Below are 20,113 nucleotides of genomic sequence, written 5' to 3' on the forward strand. Positions count from 1 at the left end.
AATGACTCATTTTGTGCAGTTTTCATTCCTATCTTCTGCTCTTTTCACTAACATACTGAAATGTTTCCTTCACTGAATACCAAGCAGTTTGTGACTGATAATTAGCTAATGAATTAATCAGTGACGCATTTGTGAAATTATGACTGAGCCTTTCTCATATGTTAATAATTCACTCACACGGTCCATGTTAAAATGTAATGCATGTCAGAAAGGATGTCAGTATGAATGTGACAAAGTTAGAAATCTGATTGAAGAAACGTCGAATAAGCTTTTTATTACAGCATGCATGAAATAGTGCAAACCTCTAATGTAAAATTTTGAGAGTGCACAAGATGTCTCCATTTAATGAGGTTGATGGCTGTAATTGTGTCTGGATGGGTTTCTTGTTTTCATGTGTGCTCGTGAAAAGAAGGACGGAGAAAGTGATCTGCTCTGTCATGAGACACTCGGTAATAAGCTCTGGTACGAGGAACAGATGGACATTATTTGAGAGACAGAACTGGAACTAAATGAGTGTAACGACAAGCCAAGTCCTTCAGCAGAGCATGAGTGACGTGAAACTAATGGAGGATGAGAAACGAAAGGACAGAGGTGGAATAGTGAGAACAGTGGGAGGGGTTAGTGTGCCGGAAAGACATAAATCATGGTTGCAAAGGAAAGAGAGAGTATTACAAAAGAAAGAGTGGCAACAGGAAAGAATGTGATGGAAAAAGAGAGAGGGGGGGACACAACAGAGATGGTGAAAGGAGAAGAATAATTTGCTGATGGATAGATTCTCAGAACATACATTATATTGTTGCCTGTTTCTCAGACAACACATATTTTCTCCAAGGACTCATTGTCCGCTTTTCCATCATGAAAGGCAAAAAACCCTGATGGAAAAATAGGCTGATTTGACACAGTTAACATTTTTTATGATGTTTTATTAACAAAGTTCAGGAGGAGCACGTTCAGTTAATTAACACGAGTGGAGTTCACTCAGCAATCAGTGATAAGAGGTATATACATTCAGCAATCTCACCTCACTTCATTGATAGTTTAGCAGCACCCCTCCACTACCCCTTCCCCACACTTCCAGTCCTAAACATTTACATGGGGGGAGTACCAACTCCGAGCTTGTGGTCCCCTCGGACAGCATGCCAAATATGCATTAAATCTTATCCACTCTAATTATATGTAAGAGTGAACTCGTGAACTGGTAGCTGCCTAACTGCTGTAATGTATGGTACGTACAGTGAGAGACACTTTCAACGTTGTTTTTATTTTGAAAAAATAAAGTTTAATGATTATTTTTCCAACTATTGTTTATACAGTTTTCTAAAATAGATTTTTATAGTAGTGTTAGATTCAAAAATATGTGGTTAAATATGTGGTCAGAATTATTGACACCCCTGGTAAATATGATCAAAGATGGCTGTAAAAATCAATCTGCATATCCTTTTTAGCTTTCATTCAAAAATTCCACAAAACTCTAACCTTTCATTGAAGTAAAATAATTGAGAGTGGGTGGAAAATCACATTATGAAATAAATGTTTTTTCTCTAAATTGTTGGCACCCCTAGAATTTTCTATGAGTAAAATATCTCTGAAGTATATTTTCATGAATATTTCAATTGTTTATCACACCAGGTTAACTAAACATGAAATTGTCTATTTGACTTGCTTCACAGGAGCTTCTTGTTTCACAGGAGTTTAAATATGAGGAAACTCGAAGGCCGAATTCCCTTAATCATCCATCACAATGAGCAAAACCAAAGAATATAGTTCTGATGTGCATCAAAATATTGTTGGGCTTCACAAAATAGAAAGTGGCTGTAATAAAATAGCTAAAGCATTGAAAAATCCCCCATTTCCACCATCAGGGCAAAAATTAAGAAGTTCCAATCAACTAAAGATGTTATGAATCTGCCAGGAAGAGGATGTATTGCCTTAATGCATGGTGAGGACAGTTTGAGTGGCCAAAGAATTGCAGAGATTAGTTGAGTCTTGTGGTCTTGTTTTGGGACCCCCCCCCCCCCCCAATAATTCTGACTATGACTGTATATATAGCAGACATTTTTAAGTTGTAATAACATTTCACAATATTACTGTTTTTATTTTATGAGACTTCAATTTAAAAAAATTACAATTAAAATTCCAAGTGTATTAGTAGTGTATTATAAATGTCACAAAGCAATCAGCTTGAAGTACTTTTTAAACATTAAATTCTTAAATCATCTTGTACTCAGAAAGCATGGAGGAACAAATACATGCCTCATGTTTCTGACATCAGCACCCGTTATTGTAATGAGTTCACCGAAACTGTTACAATATTGTTATACAATAACTTGACTAACTGAATTAATGTGCTGAACAAATACTTTGTTTAAATGAAGCTGACAACCCCATTATGGTCAATACCAAATCAATCACCTTTTTTTCTTTATATCAGGCAGCTTCAACAATATCATTATAACTCTCTTTCCAATAACAGCTGCTTCCAGTAATTCTTGAGCTGCTTCACTGTGTCATGGCCATCACAAAACTGCTTTAAATCATCCCATAGAGTCTGATGCATATAAATATGAACCACAACTACTCCTTGAATCTCACTTATCACACTATCCAGATGAGCTGTTAATGCTTTCTTTGCTAAAAAAGTGTCTGTCCCGTACAGGTCGATATTAAAACGTAGAGACCCTCCGTTAAATGGAATAGGATAGGGAGGTGTGTGGAAGCTCATGAACAGAGGTTTCGCACCAGAACCATCTACAAACCATGTCAAGTTTCGCCTTGCCAAGACATGAAGGTTACTCTCCATGAGTTTCAAGGGCTGCCAGTCCTGGATAATAGCATTCCCTGGAAGCTGGAGTCTGGAAGCCAGGTCTGAATCCAAGAGAAGGGCCTTGAGAGCATCCAAGTCCTTTACTGGCACTAAAGGACGGCTGCTGTTGGACCCATCTGACGCAAGCAGTTTTTCCTTCAGTCCTGAGGCAAAGCTATCGAAACCCTCAGAATTCCCCAACAGAGAGAGAATAGCCTGTTTTAAAAGACAGAAAGAGAAAACAGTGATAAATGTTGCTCTGTTAAGGATCAAAATGTGATGAGAGAGATTCAAGGAGAAAGTAGACATCGAACAACAATATCAAAAATGACAGTATAAAAAGATTACTGACAAATTTGCAACTGATTTAGAACATATAAAAAGGAAAGTATGATTGATAAGATTTTCTGCAACATGTTTTACACTTATTGTATTTTGGGTAACACTGCTGCTTTGAAACAATCTGTTTTGTATAAAGCTTTTAATAAATACAGGTGACTTGATATGAAAAATTTTTCACTTTTCAAATTGTATCAATTTAACTCACCCGTCTGGCCAGCAGTGTGAACTTGCTCAGTTTTTCAGGCCCTGGGTCATCTCCTCTGGTGAGGCGTTTGGTCTTCACATTGGGATAGACCTTCTTTATGTAGCCATCAACAAATGTCTGGATCACTCCAGCCAGACCACAGCCCCTTTCACTTGGACACACTCTTAACCCCTCTAGTATCACAGTTTCACCTTCATCAACCACCAGGCCTGACTCTAGCGCCACCTAAAGACACATAGTAATAATTATTTTAGGCTAAAAAAAATTTACCAGATAAAAATGCAGATCTTCATTATGCAGTAAAGTTGAACTGTTTGTTTAACTTAAGTTAGCCAAACAGAGTATGTTTAGTTGGCTGTTAATTGTTTTGAGAGCAGTAACATGAGTTTGGAGAAATGTGTCAAATCGATAGAGAAAAAGTGTACAAAAGCCAATCTGCAAAAGTGCTCCTCATAATGCATGCCACCAGCAGAGGTTCACTGGTGTTGTGCAATATCACAAAATGTGTAGTTGTGGCCTTATTTTACTGCCCTGGACTATATGAAGAGCGAAGCTGTCCTGTGGTATAAATGTCATATCCAGAGTAAAACTATATGGGTCATGAGTCAATCACCTTGTGCACAGCAGAGAACAAAGGCATTGATGTGGTTAAGTTCAGCTACAAGTTAAAATGTTGTCTTTCCTGAGAACTGCAAGCATTGAATTGATCAGTAGACACATCAGAGCATATTTTAACCATTAGCATTTTTTCTATCATAGCAGTTAGTGATTTAAAAAAAAGAACACAGATGTTAAATATTAACATGTCCTTCAGTGACATTCAGGTTTAGATTATGAAATAAATAAGCTTTGGGTAGCAGTTAATTTCTTTGACATCCTAGTTTTATAATACCACAGCTAATATTCTATACACTATAATACACACTGTATTATAGTGTATACAATAGCCTCTGATGAAAAAATAACCTACAATTTAACAATGGTAGGCTATTTAATATTTTCTGATGGCTTCTGGCTGAGGTTAAAGCTATGTAATATCAGAAAACACATGAGGTCTGTCAAACCTTTTTCCTCATGTATCGCTTACCAGCTTCCTATCTCTCCGTGCTATAATAACCACTCTTCCTGGCTCAGTCATCCAGGAGTGATAGCGATGTGGAAGGTAGTCATTGCCACCATATATGTCTTGTGATATGGCCATGACGTCATCGTAATCTTCTGGTCTGGCCAGACAGAAGATCAGTCCATCACTTGCACCCACACAGTGTGAATTCATCGTTACTTCTGCACAGGGATCAACCGTGGACTGTAAAACACAGTATTTTTGTGTGTCTAGCCTAGTCTCAGAAACAAATAAAAACAGATTAAAACAACTTTAGTCTAAAATACCTTATTTAAATTGATTGTAGCCTAATTATTAGATATGCAGTCTGCTTAGATTGCATATCTAATAGATATGTAGCAGACAAAGTGTATTGAGCAACTTATGATTAAAACAGCACCACTGCTAAGTGTACATAACATTAGGCCTATAATTAAGCAAAAACCTAATATCATTCTGGATTACTGTCTACTACTAAGAAGACTGGACTTGCTATGATCATGTGATTAAGCACTTATATTGTTAGAGCACTGAAAAAATGCAACTACACCCTGACCCTACTTTTAAAAAACATAGCATAAGCAGAGAGCATTACTGATCTAAGCGATAAACCAAAAGCCATGCAGCATATTTCTTCAATAATGTAGTGTTTGTGTGCTTCAATAATGTAGGCCTAGCTTCAATAATGTAGTGTTCAATAATCTCAGTCTGCAGGACTTACCGCGTGTAGTGGTGTGATTTTGACGATATGTTCCAGAAGACAGGACGAAGTTACTTCCACGGTCACCCCGGACAAACATGGACTTTACTCTTGCAGGCTTGTTAAACTTTTGTTGCCGGTTTCTCAGACGAAGGCTTAAGCCTATACCAGACTAAAATAACGTTTGAGCTGTTTTAACTGAAAGCAACTTGCACTGACATATTGTTATTAAAATACAGTGGTGGAATGTAACGAAGTAGGTACAAATACTTCGTTACTTTACTTAAGTACATTTTTTACGTATCTTTACTTTACTTAAGTACAATAAATAGTGCCTACTTTTTACTTTTACTTCGTTACATTTTGCAGCAATTATTATACTTTCTACTCCACTACATTTCTACAACTTCTGTTACATTTTCGTTACATTTTCTGATCAGTTTTTCCCCTGCCAAAACGTAATCTGACCGTCCGTTCGTTGCACGTTTGTCTCACCAGTGACGTTTGGTTGCCATAGATACAGCATATCAACCCGGTCACACTAAATGCGTCTCGCACGCAGTGTGTTTATCATGCAACTCATACGCGAAAATTTGTTTTTACGTGTGTAATATATGTTTGGTTTGGTTAGGATTATGGCAAGCCAAGAGGTTCAGAATTACACCATAAATGAATTGCGTTTACTGCCAAACATAGTTATTAACATATAGTAAGGATAAGCATGATATTGCCTAATTGCAAGCTTGTTTCAGAAATGGTGACATTTTTTTCCATCATTATTGAACATTATTATAGGAGTAGGCTATTAGGTTGAATGAGTTAGAATTAAATGTTTTATTAATCATTAGAAAATAGACATTAAGATAATAAATTGTTATGCAAGTACTTTTACTTTTAATACTTAAAGTACATTTAAAATAAAGTACTTTTTACTTTTTACTTAAGTATGGTTGTCATTGTGTTACTTCTACTTTTACTAAAGTAAATATTTATCTGGGTATTTGTACTTTTACTTAAGTACTGAGATTCAGTACTTCCTCCACCACTGTTAAAATATGATGAATATTGGCTATACTGAAGAATATATCGATGTTGCCGCAAACAAGGGATGTTTTTCCACTAAGAAAAATATTTGATTGATACTGTGAAGCTGCTTTCATGCAATGCAATCTATATTGTGAAAAGCGTTTTTTAAATTGGCTTGACTTAAAATGTGTCAGTGCCATTTTTTGTCTCAAAATGCACATTGTTTTTTTCTAAGGTTGCCTACGTTTCTAAAAGCTGCGGCCTAATAATTCTGGCTTAATAGGATTCTGTGAAACCAGGCATCTGTGTTTAAAAATGTCCAACATTTTTACACAGTCTGAACCTCTTTCTTTTGTTTTGTTGGCATCTTTTATTGTATGTCAATAATTATCCAACATTCAATACAGTGGACACAGATATCTTTTTGAGACGTTTAATTAGCCTTCTTAAAATAGGAGCCATTTCCATTTCAAAAACAGTATCGCAGCCCCACCCAGCGGGAACAAGATGACATTGCAGAGTTTATGCTCAGAGGATGTAATGTTATGGAAACTTACAACCACGGGCAGGAAGTATAAAACCAGCACATGATCTAGATAACGGAACTGCATAACAATTCCTTGTCCTTAGTTTGATCCTATGTTACATATAGTCGGTCACTTATCATACTAGACTTGGCAATTATAGAAATAAAACAACAGATGTGTAGTGGGAGAGGAGATTCTTTATTTAATAAGGCATTTCAAAGTATTAAATAGTAAAATGATCCTTTGATATAAGTTAAATAATTTTTTAGCATGACTTAATGAACAATAAGATACTTAGGCATTATGAATGTTATATAGGCTATATATGATACTTGGACTTGTGGCAAAGAGTTGGGATAGATTGTAACAGTAAAAGTTTCATGAGATTATTCAGTGATAAAAACATGCATGTTTCTTAATCTGAAAACAAAATATTTATATATTGAATAATTGTTATTTATGCAATACAATAGAATTAGCTTTATACTATTTTACTTTACACAAACATTAGGTTGCTCTGGAAAGAGTGTGATATGAACTGCTGAAAAAATCATTCAGTTGAATCTGGCCTCAAGGGGCTGTCCTGTACATTTCTCTTTGGTAAGGGACTCTGTCCTAACAGGTGATAAACATGTCCTTGATCAGTCATTGTACCTTGTGTCCATGCTTTGGGTTGGCCTTGGTAGGACTTCCACAGCCGGCCATAGAAAATGTCTTTTTTGATCTTGGCATAAAGTTTTGAGGGGTCAAAGCCATTTGGAAAACTTTGAGAAGTTGGTGCATCATCTGATTCTTCTGCATGTGTCTAAAGTAAGAGATTTACATTTTAGGATGGTTTTATTATTGTTATTAAAATACGGTAAAACAATATGTACTGAAGAATATAAGGTCGTGGGAATTGGTCATGCAGAGCAGCACTCAAGCTTTAACCGCAAACCATGCAGGTTCTTTAGAAAATAACAGGAAACTGAGACCTTTAATGTACTGTAATCACATACTATGATAAAGTGTGTTCAAGGTTGAAAAAATGGCACTTTTGCACTGCAAATTCCAGATTGGTCTGTGAGCATTTCAACTGTGTTGATATGGGGTTTTTTTTAATAGTCACATTTTGCATTTATAATTCTACTGAATGAGCCCCTTAATGTATGCATGTTTAGAATTTCTATTTAGAAGAATAGTAAATTATTAACCTCACTCATCTTCTTAACGACAGAAACTTTATCTCTAATTATTTATTCATTCGTTGTATTCTTTATAGCTTTAAATTCTTACCTCAGACGGTGAGTCTGTCCGGTTGGTTCGTATTTCAAAAGACTTCATCCTGTAAGGTTAAATTTCCCATGAAATTACTCTCAGAGTTTTTGCTGTTTTGATCTTTAATGTATACTTTTATAAATATGAGTCTTTATTGTTTTTGTGTAAACATCTTTAAGATGTGATCTCTACCTTCTGCAGTTGTTATTTCTGCATGAGTAGAATAGGATGGTCAGGAAGAAAAGGGAAAGAATCGTTCCAATGATAATTGCACCCAAACGTCCTAATATTCCCAGCTTTGATTTCTGCTCCATGTAAGTAAAATCTATGACAAAAAATATCATAATAAAATAATAGTCTCAAATGTATGGCAGAGTATGTGTAGGACTACATGTGCAAGCATTACCTTTTGTCATTGACACGTTGATACTGACATCTTTCTTACTGATATCAGTACACTGTTCCAGTTTACCAGAAGGAAATGTTATGAACGCACAACAGATGTGCACAGCACTCTCATTTGATGCTACTTTAATGATAAGGGATGATGATTGACGTGGAGATGTTTTTTTCTGTATCTTCACTGTAGTCTTATATTCACCATTTATGTAAGTTCCAAAAGTTGGATGATACGTGCCCAGTTTAGTACGATTCGAGCCTTTTAGCATCTCCCAGTTGATTTGTGTCATATTCTCATCCCCTGAGAGGACACAGGTAATGTTCTGACCATCTCCTGCACGACTGTGACTGATGGAAACATCACTGTGTGATTTGCCTGTTAAAGAACACCAATGAAAAACATGCAGAGATTATAAGGATCACTGAGATACAACCCTAAAAATATTAAATACTGTAATGAATGCTAAGTAAAAAACGCTAAACGCTTACATTTAGAAAATGTAAAGAGTTAAGTGTTGTTACTAAGGCTGTCACGATTATTAATTAATCGTATAATGAATCGCAATAACCTCAATAATTGCAGAGTTTAAATTCCAATTGCATTTTGCCATCCAAATAAAGCAAATTTAAGCACTTGAAGAAATGCCATCAAATGTGGTAGAGAGAAGCTATTATAAAGTACATGAAGGTCTTCATATGAAATGAAGGCTTTTGTGGTTAATCAGACTCCATTATATTATATTATAAATAATTACACAAGTACTTATATATTATTACATTTTACAATATTATAAGTAAATCATAAGGGCCTGTATTATTATATGAAGAGTTCAGATGCAAAAGCCTCTAAGTGCCATTTGAAATTTTCTTCTAAAATGATCATTTTTTTATCAAGCTTGTGTATTTAAGTTCAGTAATTTCACTTAAATGACAAGGTATTGCCATTTAAGTGAAATTACTGAACTTAAATATACAAGCTTGATAAAAAAAATGATCATTTTAGAAGAAAATTTCAAATGGCACTTAGAGGCTTTTGCATCTGAACTCTTCATATATATATTCATTATATACATATCCAATTTGTACAAATGTACAAATTCAAGTTGTTACTGTTACTGATATATATATATATACAGGCCTATGTTTCCAGTATATATATATATATATATATATATATATATATATATATATATATATATATATATATACAGGCCTATATGTTTCCAGTAAATCTTTATTATTTTCAACTTAATTACTAATAAGAATGCATTGGCTTTTTCAAACATATGAAGCCACAATTGAGTTGTTTGTTTCATATATAGTCTCAGTAGTGGTTTATATAGGCCTACCGCAATATTTATACTTCCCTAAACAATGTTTTAGAGAGACAAGTTTATGACGCATGTTGAAACCACAGAACAAGCTGTGTTTAGAAACAAAAAATGTACTATTACATTTATTAATATTTTATAATAATAAAGAAAGAAGAAAACGCAAAATCTAATCAGGATAAATAAGTAAATAATGTAAATTCTAAAAAGTGAATTCTAAAAGTAAATCACAGAATGAAAAAGAAACATGCTTCAAAAGCAACACATTCATTGAAATCTAATACAGCTGAAAGAGTAGCTGTCAGTGAAAATGCCATGAAGGTGTTGACCTTTTGTGTCAGCATTAGTGTGTTATCAATATCTAAAAATATTTTGATACATGTTTAATTTATTTGTATATTTGACTTTAACCGGTCAAATTTATAAATAAATGTGGCATCCTCTACTCAGACTAATAACACAATATTCACTTACCTGATTCCAGGAAGGCAAGTATGAGAAGAGCACAAAGAAACTTGCTGCTCATGGTTGTCGCGCTAAACCAACACTGATTTTCTCTTCCACTTGTTTCCTACTTTGTCAGCGTGTTTGTTTTTTTAGCGTGTTGTTTTACTGACTTCACACTAAGACCTCTATATCTTCCCATCAACCATTTTGAATTTGCTTTGTTCTTTCTTCTATTTTTTCTCTCTCTTTTTTTTTTTTTTTTACCTTTTTTTGCCAACTCAGTTCTTTGATGTCTCTAAGAAGGAAATGATGCTTAGTGAACGTGGGAGTTTCCACCAAGCATGTCTTACCCAGAAACAGCACTCAAATTAAATGTTTATGAAAAATGTACAAAAGTATAAAGCTATATTATTTGAAATGTAAAAAATAATATATAAAAACTGTAAGTGTGTTCACTAAATTAAAAAAATGCACAAGAAAATGGAAAAAAAATTATCTACAGGAAATGGAATCATTTAATGGAAACTGCAAGGGATAGACAAAATAATGGAAACAAATCAAGTATCAAGTGCTTCAAGTGCTTCCATTCTCAGGGCAGCTTTAATACACATTGAAATAATGCCATACTTAAACTGTACATGATATTTCATAGAGGAAGTTAAAGATTTTTACTACAAGACAGTTGAGATGACCAGACACACGCACACACATAAATGTCAAGCTAGGGCTGAGCTGACATTCTAGAGCAGTGTTTGCCAACCAGTTTTTGTCTTATGCCTATAACCACCAAACCATGAAGATGTTCATTTTGACTTTTAATATAATTTAGTATTATCTTTAACATCATTAATTTATCTATTATTACTATGATTAACTTAAAAAAAGAAAAAAGAAAAACTTACTGATGTAAGGGATCATCTGTGTTTCATGTCTAGTTGGGTGGGTTTTGTTTAGTTTCCTGTGTTTCAGAGAGTTTGATTATCAGTACCTGTCGTTTGGTCTTTCAGTTTAAAGATCTTTCACTGCTTTGTCTGTTCTCGTTGCATTATACCGGTTGTTCTATTCCTGTTTTTTTTCCCCTAAATGTGTTTTTTTGCTCCAGCGATTAGATCCATTTTCTCATAAATACCTGCAACCACGGCTGTGACAACTAAGTGCGTTCATTTTGTTGTAAATAATTTAAAAGATTTATTCAGTAATGCTAAAGCACTGTAAAATATTGTGTGTATCTGTAAAATATGACATCTTCAATATTACCTAGATGAAGGCTTGATTGCATTTTAGAAGTCACTCAAAAAGTCTTGCTTGGCATCTAACCCCCTGTTTCACAGACGAGGCTTAAGCCTAGTCCCACTAAAATGCATGTTTGAGCTGTTTTAAAGCTGCAGTCCGTAGCTTTTTTGGGTTAAAAATGATCCAAAATACATATTTGAGAAATACATAACCAGCCAGTGTTCAAAACTATCTGCTTGCCTTAGCTCGATTCAAAGCGGTAAGCTTGTAATAATGTTTTTAACTCCAGTGGAGTTAAATCTCCAGGAGATTCGAGCATGTCTTTGCGCCATTACGTCACATCTGTACGCATAAAGAAGGAGTCTCGGCTAGTAGGCCATATTGCGTGTGATGATGCTGGAGGTTGAGATTTATATCCTTTTCTCACAGCATTTGATATAATTAAACTTATCAATTTGATGGCGGATCCAGAAAGGTTAAAACGACAATCACCAGTGACAACTGGAGATTCACCCGCTGTAAAATGCTAATAATAATTTGCCGGGGGTCAGAATTTGGCACAACACTGGCATGGTGACTGACAGCCGCACACTCTCCTCAAACATTGTGTTTCTTTCGTGCTGTGTCGTGTCGAAATACAACTCACGTAAAGTTGATAATTCCATGAATAATTGCAATTGCAGATTTCGAACAGAGATGACAACAAAGAGGAAAAACTGCGGACTGCAGTTTTAACTGAAAGCAACTTGCACTGATATATCTTAAAATATGTCAGTGCTATTGTTTTGTATCAAGATGCACAAGATGGTTTTAAGGCACGTTTAAAAAATAAAATAAAATAAAAATACTTTGTGTCTAAACTAGGGCTGTCAAACGATTAATCGCGATTAATCGCATCCAAATTAAAAGTTTGTGTTTACATAATATATGTGGGTGCACTGTGTATAATTATTTTATATATATATATATATATAAATACACACGCTTGTATATATTAAATAAAAAAATATTATATAAAATATCTAGATTTATATATAATATAAATTATATATAAATACAGTATATACATCATGAAAAAAATTCTTAAATATATACAAGCATGTGTGTGTATTTATATATATAAAATAATTATACAAGTGCACCCACATATATTATGTAAACACAAACATTTATTTTGGATGCGATTAATCACGATTAATCGTTTGACAGCCCTAGTCTAAACTAAATGTCCTAATTTAACTAAGGCTAAGTTCATAAGAAGTTTAGACCAAGCAAAATGTCCTGCAAGAAAAGTAGTTCTCTTATCAGGTCATTTTGTGAGTGTGTAGGTCACACTGTCCTCTTTCTACAAAACCATCTTCCCTCTCCTCCTATTAATGGCGTTGGTCCCAATTTACACTCTGTTCACACCATGTGCTCTGTTGCTCTCTCTCTCTCTGCATTTTCACACACACACATCTGCACACAAACCTATGCCCTGCTGACAAACAAATCCATTTGAGTTATTTATGAGCCATTAACATCTGCTCCCCTTAAAGACTATTCAGAGCTTTCAAAAAAAAAAAAAAAAAAAAAATATATATATATATATATATATATATTTAAAAACGTGATTGTCTATACCATGATTCTTCTTATTTTAGTTTAGTTTAGTTCAGCATTCACAGACACACAAACCCTGCCTCAGACTGCCCTGCTCTGATTAGAGTAGAGACTAAACCAGGAAAATATAGATTTCTAGAGGCGAGACTGAGCACACAGTTACGCAGACACATTTGCACTGATGTTCTTAGCACTCTGATACTGTTGTCATTTACAAAAAAGAAGTAATATGATTCATTGTGATTCATCTGATCAAGATTGTGTTGCCTTGTAGTGTATGAGCTTAAAATAACTTCTATTTAACTTTGTGGCTTTGTTCTTAAATTCTGTCGTGCGTGATTATTTCCTTTTTTACACATGTGCGTCCTTTTTCTGTATCCTCTGCTTCTTCCTCTGACCCATTTTCTCTCCTATATCTCTCTCATTCTCTCTCTCCACCCCTCCCCCATTCCCATCTGTCAGATGGACAGGTGTACATACAGAGGTTTCAGTGTTCTGTGTGTGGCATGTGATCATGTGCTAACACTATTTATTGTGGATATATTGCTGTAAATATAATTCATGCAACATGACACACACACACACACATATCACATATACATATAAAAAAACAAATAAATAAATTATATATATATATATATATATACATACATACATGCATACATATGAATACGTTTTAAAAATATGATATATGAATATAATATGTTTTATATATATATATATATATATATATATATATATATATATATATATATATACGGTGTGTGTGCAGGTATGTATATGTGTTTGTGCGTGTGTTTATAACCATTCACAGGGGATGTGTTGCATAATGCATCTAGTATGTAACACTGTATCACCCTGCTTTTCTATATTCTATCTCTTGGAATACAATAGCATGTGTTGGGTTTGTGTACTGAGGAGAAAGATAAAGCCAGCTTGTGTGTCCGATCCAGTTTCCCCCCACCTCTTCTCCTTTAGTCTTACTTTCAGTATCCCTATGGGGTTTAATACCCTCAACCCCCACCCCCACTTTAACACACAGGCTAACCTCACTGCATTTTATTACACTGCACTGTGCTTTCCCATCCCCCTCCGTAGCTCTGCACAGCAAGAAATAGAGTTTGGGTAAATTCCACTCTGACGCTGTCTAGGCCATTGCTATTATATAACTCACAAAGGACCTTGTCTCACTCTCTGTCTCTCTCTCTTTTAAACTAGAATGGTTTAATGTTTTTAGTACATGCAATAGCCTACCATTTCATATCACATCTTATCATATTTTTTGCAACCACATCATCCCACCTCATTTAGTATTATGAAGGTCAAATATGATGATTTTAGTTTGATTTGAACACCTTCTTAATGTTTTGGAGCAAACTGCAACTGGGTCAGATATGAACTTTGGGGGCTTTTTTGACATTTGTTGGGCTATTTTTTTTTTCAATTACCTCCTTAAATATATCTGTTTTTTTATGTCTATACTATATAGACTGTTACCAATCAAATATTTTTCAACATCAACAAAAAATATCTGAAGAGTTCAGATGCAAAAACCTCTAAATGCCATTTGAAATTTTCTTCTTTAATGATGACTTTTATCAAACTTGTATATTTAAGTTCAGTAATTACACTTAAATAACAATTAATAGGTAATTATCATTGCCATTTAAGTGAAATCACTGAACTTAAATATACAAGCTTGATAAAAATTATCATTATAGAAGAAAATTTCAAATGGCACTTAGAGGCTTTTGCATCTGAACTCTTCATCTTTACTCTGCAAAGGTGGAACAGAAGCTGCATCTGACATGGCATTTATGTTTCATTACACAGGCTTTTAATGCTGCTCATCTGCACATATTTACACGCAAAAAAAACTGTGTGTTTGGCAATAATGCTCAACGCTGCACACTGTGCATAAAAACTATCTGACGTAAAATGAGCAAATCCACTGTAAATGTAAGGCCGAAATAGTTTCAATAGATCTAGCTTAATTGTGCAAGGGCATTTTGCCCCCTTATGTTGAATTTGGGGGACATTTTGTTCATTTTGGTGTCATTTTTGCCCAAAGCGCCCATTCATTTTAAAACCTGAATTCCAACTATAAAAACAGAGTTTTCCAGCATTCAACTTTAATCCCAACTCTCACCATGATTTCTTAGGCTAACACACTTACATTTGGAAACCAAGTCAAATATTTTCTATTCTCTTGTCATCATAAAATTAATCATGCGATTAAATAATAGTACTTATTGTTCATTTACTCTTAAATATACCACTCTTCCAAAAGCAACCAAGTAGGGTAAGCCAAAAAAAAAATTAACAGGAATTGATTGAGTTGTGATGTCAAACTCATGTCTAGCCTCATTTTATTTAATCTTGCCTCCGATTTACTTCTCTGAATTGGAGTGCAATGAATTTCTGAAATGTTCCCTGTAATCCAAGAACAGGTGGCATGGGTTTAATTCTTCAAACCCATCTTTAGCAGCTGTCCACCTCTCATGTTCTGTCCGCCACCATTTTTACCAACATTTGAGACACTCACATTTTCCTAACTGTTTATTAAGAAATGCTCATCCATAAAACACTATTGTAATCTAGCGCAGTGGTAACATAGAGGTCAGTAATGTGAGGCTGCAGTGACAGCTGCTCCTCGTGTCAGCATAGTTCAGCAAAGAAGCTTGTCACGTTCTCCATTTGTCATTGCCTTATATATGTGTGTGTGTATATATATATATATATATATACCCTTGCTCGACTATCGTAGCACTGCTTTTTTTTCACTTATCTTATGCTATACCATTCCATAGCCCTCTTCGGTGTAGCTGCATGTTTGTTTCTTACCAAGCCAAAATGTTTCACATTACTGTGCAGTTCATGCGTTTTCTATAATACAATGGTGCATTCGTTTTTATGGATAATAGTGGGCCTGAAGACACAGCACTAGATTTTGGGATGGTTAATATACTGTCACTGAGTCCATCAATAATAACAGCTCATCAAGATTTAAACACCCCATCCTTGTAGAAAGAAATGAAACGCTTAAGAAACAACACACATAATTAGTTGTCCTCATACCAAGCATCCTGGCTAAGAGTTAAAGTAATTAGTAGGCAGAGTTTTATTAAACCTGCAGTTGTAAGGGGTTTCTTCTTGGTGACTAAGGCCTAGCTTGGCAAGCATTGTGTATTGTCAGCTGCTTGTCCTGGTATTTCTCTGTAATGTGACTTGTGTACTGTGTTGAACTGTAGGTCACCTTGAAAGCATCTGCTGAGCTTCTGTTAATACACATTGTTATGCATAAAAAAAAAAAAACCTAAGGTAGGCGCCAATTTATTCAGATTAACTGCCATTTAACACTGGCATCAACGTTCACTTCCTCAACATTTTTGAATCATTCTATGCCTTGTTTGTTTAAGGGTTGTTTTAGGGATTTCTTTTTCCTTTTTTTCTCTCTTTTTTTTTCTTTTTTGTTTTGTTTGTTTGTTTATTGCTAAATAGCACAATATACAGTTAGGTAAACACACACACACACACACACAAATATCTCTAACACTAAGTTTCGATTAACAATTTGGAAAATAAAACACTTATTCTAATACATCAATTCAAAACATCACTTATAGCGGATAACATCTAAACTATGCTATTTAGATACATTTTGTTCATTCTGAAACTGCATTGCAACTACAGCAAGTGGCTAAAACCTCACCAGTCCTTTTACAAATGCATTTGATCAACAATATTAGTCACAAGTCTTCATATAAAGCCATTTGTTATCTGCCATATTTTCACTCTTGCAAAGGAATTGCTGCATTACATCTGTTGCCATTAAAGATAGAGCTCATTACGGTTACGTTGTTACAATGGTATAATGACAAACACTTTGACAACATAAGCACTAGTTAAAATGTTAAAAATGTTAAATGGTTATGCACAAGGTAAAGCAATACAAAAACACAACAAAAAGGGTGACATTAACCAAGAAAAGACTGCAGTGACACGGTTTGTTTTCAATCACTTATTGCAGTCATAAAAACTGAGCTCCAAAAAGTCCAATATGTATGAAGGATCTCAATGGAAAAATATACAGAATTTCAACATTTGGGGTCTTATCAAAGACCGTATTGATCTTATGGTTTTGGGCTTTTTCTTTTTTAAATGGCAGAATATGGAAACATGACAGTCGTATTTTCACCTGGTTTTCTATTGCATTCAAAATGTGATCTTTGGGAAATTGTAAATAGAATTACTCATCACACTTGACAGCAGAGACATAGCTCGGACCTTAAGACGTTCTAGATTTTTACATAAATTTACATTTTGTTCAATGTTAGAGGTAAACAAAAACCTACGTGCAGTAAATTTGTCCTATACATTATAAACATACACATTTCATTGTCATTTAATGTAACAATATACGATAGAGCACATAGACTAGTTTCATGGCCATTGGCATATCCATTACTAGTAAGTAAGATAAGGTCCCTTCATACCATCTGCCTATAGTCACACTTTAATCTGCTTCTGGATCATCCATCCATTTACAAGTTACTACTCACATTCGCTGGTACATTTAGCATTCAGTAAAGGCAAATTTAAACTCTTGTTTTTAAAAGAATAGGGAATGTACGTTAAAATTAGTTAATGAAGTCAATTTTGCAGATAATTTCTTAAAACAAGTGTACCAGCCAGGATTCTTACTCGATTTAACATGGATCTAGACCTGTAAATCTGTCATCTAAAAAAAGGAAAAGAAAGAAAAACTACAAATAAAAACAACGTAAAATAGCAATCCTAACAAATTACAGTTTATAGATAAACCACTGCCTACAGTTTACACATTGTGACCTTTGCTATAATGATTTTATGATTAAGAAGTGACAGTTTCTAGTTCGGGATACATTTCTAAATATATATTGCGTATTATGATATTCAAGCTGAGCTATTTGTTAAGTCTACAAAGAAATAGGCTAGGTATAAAGAGATGCACATAATTACAATAAAATATCGCTAGTGATCAGATTATTAAATCCTTGTATACACAACGAAGTATAGGCTATCAATACTAAAATGTATATCATGGCTAAAAAAAGGGGGGAAAAAAGAAAGATTTACCCTTACCATTTTTAAATACCCTGCCTAATCTTCCACCAATAATTTGTACGTTCTCATCGATTTCAATTTGACAGTTTCTAAATGTCATTCCAGGGTATTTGTGCTCAGTGTAAATCTAGTTTCATGCTCGTTGTAAAGCCCTTCCCCACCCACTCACACAACATGCACATTTCAAAAACCTCTCATGGATTATAAGGTTTTTAAAAAATTACTGTATTTAAAATAGTTCTGCATCTCTCACAATCTCTGAAAAAAGAAACAGGTAACAAAATACTAAAATACTTTTCCATTAGTTGTCACATCACTGCTTGAGAATAAGCAGTCATATTGGGTGATCAAAAAAAAAAATCTTTAAAAAAAAAAGAAAATAATTATCATATAATCAAAATGCCTTTATAGCATTGAAACTGTATTCACCCTCTTGATTGACAGTTGGCCATGAGTTCTTTTTTTCTTTTTCTTTTTAGAAATCTCTCAACCATAAGCATTAGTTTCCCATCATAGGTACTGTATGTTACAATTGCACAAACACACAAAACATGACACCCAGTTTGTATATAGGGCTAATGGGAAGACTTGCGTGAAAACAAACTCAACAGCCACTGCTGCATCAAGAGAATGTATGACATGGACATTCAAACCACCACCTTCTTGAGGTCTGTAGAAATCATGGTCCCTGCTAGTGGTAAATATGTCCATCAGCGGTTTCAGACAGGTACAGTGTGGTTTATTCAGACCATGGTCATTAAGTAGGAGCTTTATTACTTCTACGGATAGCCTATCAAGTGAGAAGCACACTCATAAAAATATCCTTGAATCTAAAAATGTTATGCAGATAGGCCTACGCTCCTGTTCGATTACAAAAAATATATAGTGTTATCCACTGAACGACCATGACTGTTACAGCAACACACACTGATGTTTTATGAAGATCCCCACTGTGCTTTGACATATCTACATATCTACAGTATAAAGTGCAGCACATCAGAACAGCTAGATGAATGGTTAATGATGATTCTGACATGGCATGAGATAAAATCGCATTTGCATCGGGATCTAGTTGCATTTTACCTCCGAATAGTGAATGAGATTTGTAGATCAAATGTAACAAAATAACTACAAGTAAAAAAATACCTGTGTGATTTAGCCATTTCAGAAGCATCTGTGTATAGACACAGTATATGGTTTTTCAATGGAAAACAACAACCGGAGACACAGAGTTGGAGCTCTGGTAGTGCAAATCATCAATTCAACTGATATCCCCAGCATAAGGCTTTCAGTTAAGTTTTCAGTTTTGAATAGTGACTTGGAATAAAAACAAATCTCCCCGGTGGTTTTCCTCTCGTTTTCGTTCACAAACCATACAATACACGTAAAGCCCTTCATAAACATTACAGAGCAGTATAAGGAAATTAAAAATAAAGGATACCATTTTGAAATAGACAACAAAAATCAGGAATAGGTACAGCGTGCAGCGTGGCATAGGGCCGTGCATTTGAAAGTCTCGAGTCTTCTTATTTTAACCTCTCCTGCTCACTATTTCCATGTGTCAAGCTGATGGGGATCAGGTGGAAGGTAAAGGGAGTCTGGGGTGAACCCTTGTTCTACGCAAGATGACACTTTCCCTATCCAGTTTCACTTACTCAGAGACGAGCCCTGAAACTTTAACTGGCCCACAGTTATACAGGATAAAATGTGCCTATGTATATATTTGCTTTGTATGTCTTAGCACTCGAGGTATTACTTTAGAGCTGAGTCTAACAAACCAGGGGCCAGTTGCCAAATCTTAGGACTAGAAGTCAGTCAAGAGGTAATCACTCTTACTTTTCTGATTCAAAATAGACCGATGTAACTGACTTTAAAAAGTTAGCACCTGTCTTAAAGACAAAATTTAGATGACTGACTTTTAAGGCTAGTCTAAGCACTTTATGCAACCGGCTCCAGAGCTTGGGACAGAACAGATATGCTGGTCAGGTTGGTCTGTCTGTCTTCCCAAATAAAATAAATTACCAACGCAAGGC

General features: G+C 34.7%; 2 protein-coding genes across 4 annotated transcripts; both read right to left on the reverse strand.

Annotated features, from left to right (window-relative positions):
• Positions 1 to 902: 902 nt before the first annotated feature.
• nat16l (N-acetyltransferase 16, like) lies at positions 903 to 5,292 on the reverse strand. 3 transcript variants are annotated; one of them, XM_039678277.2, is made up of 4 exons: positions 5,174 to 5,292; positions 4,438 to 4,634; positions 3,351 to 3,575; positions 903 to 3,019 (listed from the first exon to the last, which is right to left on the reverse strand). In XM_039678277.2, the coding sequence occupies exons 1-4, from the start codon at positions 5,250 to 5,252 to the stop codon at positions 2,450 to 2,452; spliced, it is 1,071 nt and encodes a 356-aa protein (XP_039534211.2). In that variant the 5' UTR covers positions 5,253 to 5,292; the 3' UTR covers positions 903 to 2,449. The 3 variants fall into 3 exon arrangements, with proteins under 3 accessions (XP_039534211.2, XP_039534212.2, XP_039534213.2); XM_039678278.2 differs by having other exon boundaries at positions 4,438 to 4,687; positions 5,174 to 5,264; XM_039678279.2 differs by having other exon boundaries at positions 4,438 to 4,656; positions 5,174 to 5,255.
• A 1,590-nt stretch (positions 5,293 to 6,882) lies between these two features.
• Positions 6,883 to 10,399, reverse strand: LOC120483319 (uncharacterized). Its single transcript, XM_039678282.2, has 5 exons — positions 10,167 to 10,399; positions 8,369 to 8,737; positions 8,155 to 8,287; positions 7,981 to 8,029; positions 6,883 to 7,510 (listed from the first exon to the last, which is right to left on the reverse strand). Exons 1-5 carry the CDS (start codon positions 10,216 to 10,218, stop codon positions 7,256 to 7,258), a joined length of 858 nt encoding a protein of 285 aa, XP_039534216.2. The 5' UTR covers positions 10,219 to 10,399; the 3' UTR covers positions 6,883 to 7,255.
• Between the last annotated feature and the right edge of the window lie 9,714 nt (positions 10,400 to 20,113).

Source organism: Pimephales promelas, chromosome 1 (assembly GCF_988280905.1).
Source record: "Pimephales promelas chromosome 1, fPimPro1.hap1.1, whole genome shotgun sequence".
Lineage (NCBI taxonomy): Eukaryota > Metazoa > Chordata > Actinopteri > Cypriniformes > Leuciscidae > Pimephales > Pimephales promelas.